General features: G+C 49.9%; 1 protein-coding gene across 1 annotated transcript in view; it reads right to left on the reverse strand.

The window, feature by feature from the left end:
• PWP1 (PWP1 homolog, endonuclein) overlaps window positions 1-3282 on the reverse strand; it is a 19323-nt gene extending 16041 nt beyond the window's left edge. Inside the window, exons 1-3 of the mRNA XM_027873212.1 lie at window positions 3156-3282; window positions 949-1007; window positions 271-449 (exon numbers count right to left, since the gene is read on the reverse strand). Coding sequence (XP_027729013.1) covers window positions 271-449; window positions 949-1007; window positions 3156-3227 — 310 coding nt within the window. The 5' untranslated portion in view covers window positions 3228-3282. The remainder of the gene's footprint in view (window positions 1-270; window positions 450-948; window positions 1008-3155) is intronic.
• Window positions 3283-10930: the final 7648 nt, after the last annotated feature.

A 10930-nucleotide genomic window follows, 5' to 3' on the forward strand; every position in this document is an offset into this window, starting at 1 on the left:
CTTGATAAGTTCTATGACCTAGCATAGTACTTGATAAGTTCTATGACTGAGTCTAGTACACTTGGTAAGTTCTATAGCCTTGTACTGTACTTGGAAGGTTCTAGGTAATGATGGTAGTTTATGTTTCTTTCAGGTTCTAGGCATACGGACTGATGTGTATTTGCACCTCTGGTTTGGGAAGCATGTGTAGCAAGCGCATCTGGCCAATGCAGGGGATGAGAACCTCGGGAGCATGATGGAACACGTCTGGGACAGAAGAAAGCCCCTCACCTGTGTCTTCGTTATCGTACTTATCCAGCTCATACTCAGCCAGCTCGTCGTCCTCCGCGCCCTCCTCTCCCTCTGGGACACCCTCCGACGGGGGCTCGGCTGCCTGCGCTGGAACGAGGGCTGGTGCCTGGTCCGTGCCATCCTCTGCAGCGTCTCCTTCATCACTGCTGTCTATTTCTCTGTGTAAAGAATTGGGAGTCAGCAGGGCAGCTAGGTGGAGCAGTGGATAGAGCACCGGCCCAGGAGGACCTGAGTTCAGATCTGGCCTCAGACACTTAATACTTCCTAGCTGTGACTCTGGGCAAGTCACTTAACCCCAATTGAATTGGGAGTCAGGTTATAGACACCTCTTTGCCCATTTTTTAATTCAACGAACACTTATTATACACAGAGTACCACACTGAGAAGATGCATGATTTCCACGGGCCACTTACATCTCCTGCCTTCGTGGGGCTCACAGTCCAGTAGGGATCAGGCATAAACACAGATAACTTTAATACACGAGATTACAGAACAGAGGGATGTGAGGTGCCCACGGGGAGGCTACGGAGGAATGGCACTCTGAGGGAGAGAGGCAGACCAGGCTGGAGTGGCCCGGGGGGCATAGGGGCACAGGGCTGGCACCTAAGGCCACGACCCGGAAGGCCGATGCATGTTCACGACCCTTGAAAGGCTCACCTTATTTTCTCCTTTGCTTCGGAAATGAGACGCTTGACCTCGTCCTCACTCAGTTCTACCTACAAAGACAATGAAAACTGCCCAGGTTACTCAGAGCATGGAGATAGTAACATTACAGGTTTTTTCAGTAAATCACAGCTCTAGGTCATTCCAAAGAACAATACAGTAAGTATCAATGGAAACTCTGTAATTGTGACCTTCTAAATCCCATCCTCATTTCCCCTCTCCTGAAAGTCCTCCTTTGGACACCCCTTTGGAAAGGCTGGGGTTCAAATCCTGCCTCGGCCTCCCTTGGGCTTCATCCTTCTCTCTTAAACGAGGAGGTTGAATCAGATAATCCCTTAAGGTGACTCAGTAGCAAGAGAATTGGAGGATCTGGGTTCAAATCCCACCCTGACCTTGGGCAAGTCACTGTCTTTCATGATGCCTCAGTTTCCTCATCTGTCAAATGGGAATAATACTGGCACTAGCTCCTTCAAAGAGCCACTGTGAGGAAATCACTTTGTGAACCTTACAGAGTTATATAAATATGACTTATTATTGTTATTCCTTTGTGATGTCTTTCCCCTCCACCATTTTCCAGCTGGATCATGCAATGGATAAAACGCCGGACCTAGAGTCAGGAAGACCTGGGTTTAAATCCAGCCTCAGACACAGACTAGCTGTGTGACCCTGGGCAAGTCACTTCACCCTGTTTGCCTCAGTTTCCTCATCTGTCAAATGAGCTGGGGAAGGAAATGGCAAACCACTCCAGTGTCTTCGCCAAGAAAACCCCAAATGGGGTCATGGAGAGTCAGACAAGACAAAGAATGACCAAACAACAATAACAAACCACTGAGGCAAAGCAGGAAAGGCCTCACGTAGGAGAGGTCACTGATGAGAGCTAGCACAATACCGATCTCAAAGTTTCCTCTTCCAGAAAGTGCAGAGAGCCCTGGATTTGGAGCCAGACAACCTAGGCTCTGGCCCTGGTCTAGGCCTTTCAGTGTCCTTCTGGGTGAATTACAGGTTGGACTAGACGGCCTGAGGCCTGGAACCCTCCCTAGTCCTCTGGGCCAGGACCTCCCTTCCCACTTTACCCAGGAAACTGAGGCTCCCTCCCATGAGCCCCTGCTACCCCCAATTCTCCATCTAAAAACCCTTCCACATCCTCCTCATTCCCTCCTCCCTCACTAGGGCATCAGTGAAAGAAGCCTCCTCCTGGGGGGGCAGTCCCTCTCCCACCCCCAGTCTAACCTCATCTCCCCCTCCCTAAGCCTTCACTCTGCATCGTCCCCTCTGTCTGTCTGCTCTCTGACTCTGTCCTCTGTCTCTCTCTCTCCTCTCTGTCTTTCTCTCTTCTTCTTTTTTCCCCCCAAGGCAATGGGGTTAAGTGACTTGCCCAGGGTCACACTGCTAGTAAATGTCAAGTGTCTGAGGGCAGATTTGAACTCAGGTTCTCCTGAATCCAGGGCCATGCTCTCACTGCACCACCTAGCTGCCCCCCTCTTCTCTTTCAAGACCAAACCCTCGGGGGAAGCTGTGACTCCACTCCCCCCACCCCCCCGCCCCCTCAGGCCCCACCACGAGACCGAGTTACCAACGGTCACTAATGGCCAGACCCGGGGCTTTTCCTCAGCGTCCATCCCTCTGGACGTCCAGCCCGTGGCCTGCCCCCTCCCTCTTGGGGGCTCTCGTCCCAGGGCTTTGTGACTCAGTTGGCCCAAGCCAGCCCCTCCGCTCGGGGTGCCCCGGGGCTCCGTTCCCTCTGGACCGGGGGTCTTCAGCTTTGTCGTGTGTCCAGTGCCACCGACCCGTACTTAGCATCCTGCCCCAGAGGCAGCACCGTGTTCAGAGGACCCGAGTTCGAATCGGGCAAACAGCGCGCACGCACCTCTGCTGTCCCCAAAGTCTGAGCGAGGTAGACCAGGCGCTGACTTCTGGGATACTTTGTATTTCTTTTAAATACAAAGTAACCCTGGAAGGGGCGGCGCCAACAAGTCGGGGGAGAATCCAGGAGGGCTTAGTGCAGGAGGCGGCGCTTGAGCTGAACTTCTAAGGGAGTTGGGGGTTCTAAAAGAGGCGGCTGAGGAGGGAGCGCATTCTGGGCATCCGGCACCGCCCAGGCAAAGGTTCGGAGGTGGGCAATGGAACTTCACGAAGGTTTTTCCAGCCCCACAATCCTCCCTCCCCGGCGATCCCCAAAGGGACGAGCAACCTCTGTTCACCTTGTCTGGAGTCTCCTTGGCGACGCCCCTGCGGACCCACGTCACGCATGTCACCTGCCGGCTGCGCCTCATGGATACGATTCTGGATCGCGGTGCCGCACGCAGGGAGGAGGGGGCCGGAGCAGGCGCTTCTTGGCGCGGATCTGATGATGTCACAGGCTCGTAGACCGAGATCCGCTGGGGGGCGGGGCACCGGGGTCACGGGGCGGCCGTCCCTCCAATAAGAGTTGCGGCCTTCCGGCCCCTCCCCCCACTGCGTCATCATCAGGCGCCATCCAGGGAGGGGCGGAGACGGAAGCAGCTGGAGCGGGGCACCACGTGGAGCCTGCGCAGGCGTGGGGAGGTGGAGCTGGGGCTCTCAGTCTCAGCTGGGAGGAGCCAAGGTCGGGGGGGGGGGGGCGGGGGGGAGATCTGAGTCCCGGAGAGATCATAGGGATTCTAAGTCTTAGAGCACGCGGGGACCTCAGGGCTCATCTTGTCCAACCCCTTCATTTTACAGAGGGAGAAACTGAGTCCCAGGGGGGTCATGGGGCTCTTAGGCTTAGAACTGAAAGGGGCCTCACGGCTCACGTCGTCCAAACCCTTCACTTTACAGAGAGGGAAACTGAGGCAGGAGGGGGCCATAGCCTTAGAGCAGAAAGGGACCTCAGGGGACATCTAGTCCCATCCCATCTTTTTACAGAGAGGGAAACTGATGTCATAGGGATCATAGGCTTAAAACTGGAAGAACCTCAAGGGGTCATCCAGTCCAACCCCGTCATTTTACAGAGAAGGAAACTCAGTCCCTGGGAGGGCATAGGAGCCCTAGCTTTGGAGCAGGAAGGGGCTTGAGCACCTTCCAGTGCAACCCCTGTCTTTGCGGAGGAGGAAACTGTGCCTCAGAGCCAAGCCCAGTGCCATCCCACATTGGCTTTGGGGTATCTGTGTACCCGAGGTCCAAGAGAAGCTGATCTGTGGGCAGTTGTGGATGGATCTAGATCATGAAGAGAACAAGAGGCCAGCTCCAAAGTCAGAAATGGGGCGTGACTGAGGTCAAGGGAGAGAAGAGTGGAAAGGCAGAGGCCAGAAGCTTGGGGAGACGCCCTCCAGAGAGAGGCTGAGTGTCCTGAAATGAGGTCCTTGAAAAACTTAAGCTTTGACAGGGGCAGAACCAGGCCTGTGTAAGTTTCTTTGTATAATGCCTAACACTGCTGAAATTGGACCCTTTGCATTTAATGATGGTCTGGGCAGAACTGTAACACCTCCCGGGCTCCTGCCTTCCCCGCAAGGTGATACACTGTGCCAGATTCCCCATCCTCCATCCCTCTTCCTACCAGACAGCTGTTGTCATGGCCATTAGGGTTTTATCTCCTTTGGGGAAATGATTCCATTTTTCCTGTGACTCCCATTCTTGCTTAGATCCACAGATAGGAGAAAACTAGACCTGACTCCATGGGCTATTTTGTATAACAGCTGAGTGGACAATGCATGGGACCAAGGGACTGATGACAGAGAGAGGCAGCATGGCCTAGTCACCAGACTGTTGGACTTGGTTGGAATTAGGAAGACCTGGGTTCAAATCTCTCCTCTGCCATTTTCTACCTGTGTGATCTGGGTAAGTCACTTCTCTTAAAAAAAAATGAGGGGGTTGGGTTTAGCTTCCAAGGGCCCTCCCCATACTAAAGAAGTCACAAGTCTGAACCCCTTGTTCAGTAGTGACCAACTCTTGGGAACCCCTTCTGGGGTTTTCTTGGCAAAGATATTGGAGTGGCTTGCCTTTTCCAGCTCCTTTTACGGATGGGGAACTGAGGCAAGCAGGATTAGAGTGACTTTCCCAGGGTCACAGAGCTAGGAAGTATCTGAGGCAAGATTTGAACTCACAAAGAGGAATCTTTCCGACTCTAGGTCTGACACTCTACCCACTGCACCACCTCATTGCCCAGAATGGCGTCAAAGCTTAGAAGTCATCAACACTAACTTCATTTTATAGATGAGGCCCTGAGAGTTGAAATGACTTCCCTGTCAAAAGTCCTGTGACTCTCAAATGTGACTTTCTTTCACGGGTCAGTTATGATGATGATGATGATGATGCTTTAGAACAAACAACTCGTTTTGTTAGGAAGAAGATTAAACAGGGTGGGTATGATCATTCACACCGTTATGCCAACCACCAGAGAAAAGGATGAGGCAATAGCAGTGACCTCAAAGGACTCTTTTGTGCCTGGACGATTGGGAGAGTTTGGAAACCACGAATGGGAGTTCATTGAACACAGAGGAGGAGCGCCACCTGCTGTCCCACGATGTGTATCGCAGCCCTAGATTGCTTCTGATGCCCTGGAAAGGGGAGAGGCACCTACTATGTGCTGGGCACTATGCTGAGCTCTAGGGATACAAAGAAAAACAAAAGACAATCCGGGTTCTCAAGGAGCTCCTGGTCTAATGTGTGTTAGCACAACAGCTAATGATTATGTCCAAACAAGATAAAGAGGGGATGCATTGAAGCATTGAGCATAGGGAGCTATGTTGAAATTCAAGGGGATGGGAAACCGGAAGGTGGGAATGGGGATGGAGAACATTCCAGGCTTGGGGAATAGCCATGAAAACGCCCAGAGCTGGGAGCTGGAGGGTCTTGTGGGAGGAACAGCCAGGAGCCCAGTGCCACTGGCTTATGGAGAATAGAGAAGGGATTAAAGGGTAAGAAGCCTGGAAAGGCAGGAGGGGGCAGGTCGTGTTGGGCTTTGAACGCCAAGCCAAGGATTTTGTGTTTGATCCTGGAGGTGATAGGGAGCCACAGCAGTTTACGGAATAGGAAGGTGATGTAATCTGACCTGTGCCTTAGGAAGTGAGCAGAGCCCTGGGTCAGAGCCGGGAAACACAGAGTTCTGAAGTGGAAATCCATGGTTTCATACTGAATCCTCTTTATGTTCTACTGTGCACATGGAAATGTCCTTTTTAGTTTTGTACTTCAGTTAAAAATGAGTAAAAATTTTTTTAAAAGATTAAAAAAAAAGGAACCTGGGGTTCTGGTATTGAGGCTATTCTCATCCCCTGGGGGAATTCACTCCCCAGTTCTCAATTACCTCCTGTTTAAAATGAAGGGTTGGACTGGTCAATATCCAAAAAGCCTTCCAGCCCTAAAAGTCGATGTTATCATTTTGCTATCCCTGTACAAATCTTCTTTTCCAGCAACACTTTTTTTTTTAAATTCACTGTCCCTAAAATAATCATTTTTTTTTTTTGCACATTTGAGAAGTCAGTGAGATAGAGTGGAGAAAACTTTGGACTAGGCGAGAGTCTGATGATCTGGGTTCAAATCCTGCCTATGCCACTTCTGTGAGCATAGGAATTAGAGCCAGCAGGGGCCTTAGAGATCCTCTGGTCCAATCTTCTCATTAAAAAAGAAATAAAGTATTGAGATGTTTTGTTTTTCTCTGACCTTAATTACCAAGTATATCCCACAAGGGGCAGGGTGGTACAGAAAGAGGACTTCATTGGGACTGAGAGGACCTGGGTTTGACCTCGGGCAGACCCCTTTCCCTATCTGGGCCTCAGTCTGCCCCTCTGTTAAAGGGGGCACTTGGACAAGGTGACTTACAAGCTTCCTTTCAGCCCCAGATCCATGTTCTATGATTGTCATCTCTATGGGCCTCAGTGTCCCCATCTGTGGAATAAGGGGGTTGTCTCTTGCCAGAGAGGTGAAGGACTTAAAATCCAGAAGGAGACACGCATTTTTGGCCATGTCCAATGTGGGATTTGTTTACTGGACCTTGTGTGTTTGTGCTGAAGGTAGTTCTGTTTCTGAAAAATCGTTCAATGAGGGGTGGAGTGGGAGAGAGAGAGAACACTATTTCTTTAGAATGAGGGAGCTGGGCTGGGGGGCCTCTCAGGTCCCTTTCATCTCTAAATCCATCATGCTATGATCCTAAATCACTTCACCTTTCCCAGCCTCAGTTTCCTCATTATATAAACTGAGGGAGGTATAGTTTATAACTTCTAAGGTCCCTTTCAGCTCTCACTTTATGATCCAGAGTCACTTTTTCCTCTATTTCTCCATCTATAAAATAAGGGCCTGACCTAGATGACCTATTAAGGACCCTTTCAGCTCATATCTGTGATCCTATGAGCCCAAGGCACTTGCCTCAGTTTCCCCATTTGTAAAAGGAAGGCTTCAGCTACCTCTCCCTTCACAGAACCACAGACCTTGGCTCCATGGTCCTTTTTATACAAACTATCTCGTGTCCTTGTCTTTCCAGGTTTATGTATGTCTCCATGCCCCCCACCCAGAGCCCAGTGCAGTATCTACCCCATGGCAGACTCAATAAATATCTGGTGGTTGATAGATGGCCCACAGGAGGGAGGGAGGCCTGAAGTGGTACCGTGGGAAAGGGGATCTTGCTAATGTCTCCAACCGGAAGATCATTAGCTAAGATAGGCAGCTCCCCTTGGAAAGTCCCCTTGGTGCCGAGAGCTGACCGCCCACACGTTGGAAAACTCTGGCTTACTTGGACTGCTAAGGAAGAGAAATCCCAAGGTCATGTACAGGGACAGAAATTACCCCTGAATCCATGGGTGCACACACAGATGGCTTTGTCACCCAAATTAATGTTTCCCACCTGGTTCTCAGGCCATCTTGGCCCCTTGAGTGGTAACAGGGAGGCCCAGGTGTGTGAAGAACTAAGGGGTGAGGGAGGCCAAAGACTATGGGGTCTACACCAGCATTCCAGCTTGAAGCCAAGACTGAACAGAGCCTCAAAGGGCCAACCAGTTTCACAGGCAGCTGGAGGGAGCACCCCCGGGCGAATAAAAGCCATTTCCTATTTATGTGCTAGGTTTTGTAGATAAAGAGAAAAAGAAATTGCTCTCAGCTCCTGGGAGTACTTATCAGGGATGGACAGGGTAGTGGTAATGCATTGAAATGTAATGAGATCAGCCTGTAGGGTCTCGAAGGAACAGAGGCTGATTGTGTTAGTTTCCAGACCTACCGCACACACCGACCCACCTGAGACAAGAGGGCAAGATGCCGCCGGCGTGTCCTAGAAGGGAAAATGAGAAAATGGCCTAGATCAGTAGATAGAGAGCTGGGTCCAAGAGTCAGATGTAGAAGGATCCCTTCCTGACCCACGTTGGCTATGTGACCTTGGGTAGATCACTTGTCTCTCAGGGCCTAGAGCAACTCTTTGAGAGAATAAATGGCAAAGCAGAGGCCTACCTGCTTTGACAAATGGAGTTTCCTATGCTAAAGAAATCACGGATCTTAACCCTTATCATTCAGTCGTTTTTCAGTCGTGTCCAACTTTTCATGACCTCATTTGGGGTTTTCTTGGCAGAGATGTTGGAGTGGTTTGCCATTTCCTCCTCCAGCTCATTTTCAGATGAGGAAACTGAGTCAAACAGGGTAAGTGACTTGCCCAGGGTCACACAGCTGGGAAGTGTCTATGGTCGGAATTGAACTCAGGAAGATGAGTCTTCCTGACTCTAGGCCCAGTGCGCTATCTACTGTGCCACCTAGCTCAGCGCATTCCCTGTCCCGCCTGCCCTCCCCCCCTCCAAAAAAAAAAGAAAAATTACTCAAGCCCCATTCTGTATATTTATCTAAATCAGGGGTTCTTAACTTGGAAGCCACAGGTCACCAAGGGTCTGTGGATGGATCTCAGGGGGAGTCTGTGAACTTAGCTGGGAGAAAATCACATCTTTGTAAGAGCCTTTGGTTTCCTTTACAAACTTATGGATTTTATTTTATGCATTTAAAAACATTATTCTGAACAGGGGTCAGTAGGTTTCACCCAATTGCCCAAGGGGTCCATGACACAGGCAAAAGGATAGGAATCCCTGATCTAGGTCAAGTAACAATCCAGATATTTGGGCTCCAAAAAGCAGACCACTGTCCATTGTTGTCCATTATCTAATACTGCCTATGTTCTACCCCATTCCCCATCCCCAGCCCCTTTAAAGAGCAAATAAGGAGAGCGTTTAGTTCATAGCGTTCTTATTAACACAGCTGAGAGAGCACAGCTGAGAGTAAAGTGACCCTTTACTTCCTCCATGCCTGTTATTTATTCTTTCATTTCCACCTGCTGGAATCCTCTGCCTCTTCCGGGCTCACTCAGGAGTCCCTTCTCCCTCCTGATGTCCCCATCGGAAGACGATCTCTCCTCTGAATTTCTCAGAGCACTTGGGCTCTTCTTTCCCCAGTGGTAATCTGAATTCGTGCACATGGCGGCATGGAAGGGTGGGATTGAATCCCTTCCTCTGCCGCTTAATAACTGTGTGGCTTTGGGTAAGTAACTTGCCCTCTCTGGCCTTCGGTGTTCTGTGGAATAATGAGTCTGAACCAAGTGGCCTTTCAGTCCCTTCTAGCCCCAAGCCAATGACTCTCCAGCGATCTTTCCTCCATTAGATTGTAAGCTCTTCAGGGGAAGGAACTGTGCTGGCTTGCATCGTTGTGTCCCTAACACTTAACACAGGAGCCTGCATCCGGTAGGTGTTTAATAAATGGGTTGATTGATTGCAGTATTGAGTTGACCAGATAAAATGGAAGCTTCTAAGGAACAGAGATTGTTTCATTCCTTGTATTTGTGTTCCCAGGGACAGGCACAGAGTAGGACCTTAGTGAATACTTGTGGTTTGTTTGACTGCAGAACTGCATTGACTCAACAGGTCTGGTTAGTTGCTGAGAGTCAAGAATCAAGCCTTTGGCGACAGCCTCACCCAAACGAAAACAAAACCGCTTCCCCAAAGCCTGGCACTCCTTCTCCACCCATCCCCAAACCTGCCGGGGACTCATGTCATTGCCATAGCAACACTGTGTGTTTCCTGTGCATGTAAAGTCCCTGGAGCTAAGCAGCAGTTTACCCTGTATCCCACAGGCAGACTGGGCGTATTTCTTGTCCCTGTTAATTTGGGGGGGGGGAACCTGTCCCCCAAACTCTTCACGTTCATACCCAAACATCTCCCAAATGATTTCTATGGACAATCAGTAAGAACACATTTTAATTCATTGACTAATAAAAGTTTATACTCTAATATTGCTCATAAAAATAAACAATTTCCAGGAGATGTGGCTATCCATGAAAATTTTTAGCTACAACGTGGATGTGATATATCAGAGAAATTTGGGTTTTAAACGTTTTCTCCTTTAAGGAATCCTATTCAGGATTCATGCAAGCATATTTCATAGCAATAATGGACAGAAACAATCAGCATTATTTACGATTGGCTCTAGAAACAAGAAGATATTGGAGATGGACACTGGATTGTTTTTCCTTCTCCATCTTGTCATCCCTCTGGTGTTGCGCCAGGGCACAGGTTTTTCCCCTCATCAGTGTCCAAAGGTTAGGTCTAGGACCACAGGACCCAAGAACCCAAGAAGATGGCCACCCCACCACATGGCTCATTTTTTCTTTTAGACCTTTCTTGCCATCCAAATATGCTGGGAGAGGACACCAGTGGTTTGGACAGAAAATGGGCAGGCAGCCTTCGCTCCAGCCACCGAGGGGAAGCTTTGATGCCGGCCCTCTCTTCTCTTCTGAAGCTGAGGCTCCAATCCAGAGGGGAGGATTACCCACAGACAGGTGGCAGGTGGAAAGGCCTGCTCACTCTTTTCTAGCCTCCTTGATGCCAGACAGAAGGGGAAACAAAGGGGGAGGAGGTAGGGAGCAGGAAGACGGGTTCTCTGGCAGCTTAGAAGAAAGAACATGTTCACGAGAATTTGACTCAGTGCCTCTGAGTTCTGCTGGCCTGGAGAGAAAACAGAACAGACAAATGAGGCTTTGTGAGTCCAGGTTTCTCAGGATGCT

The sequence above is a fragment of the Vombatus ursinus genome, unplaced genomic scaffold (genome assembly GCF_900497805.2).
Source record: "Vombatus ursinus unplaced genomic scaffold, bare-nosed wombat genome assembly UNPS02003292.1, whole genome shotgun sequence".
Classification (NCBI taxonomy): Eukaryota; Metazoa; Chordata; class Mammalia; order Diprotodontia; family Vombatidae; genus Vombatus; species Vombatus ursinus.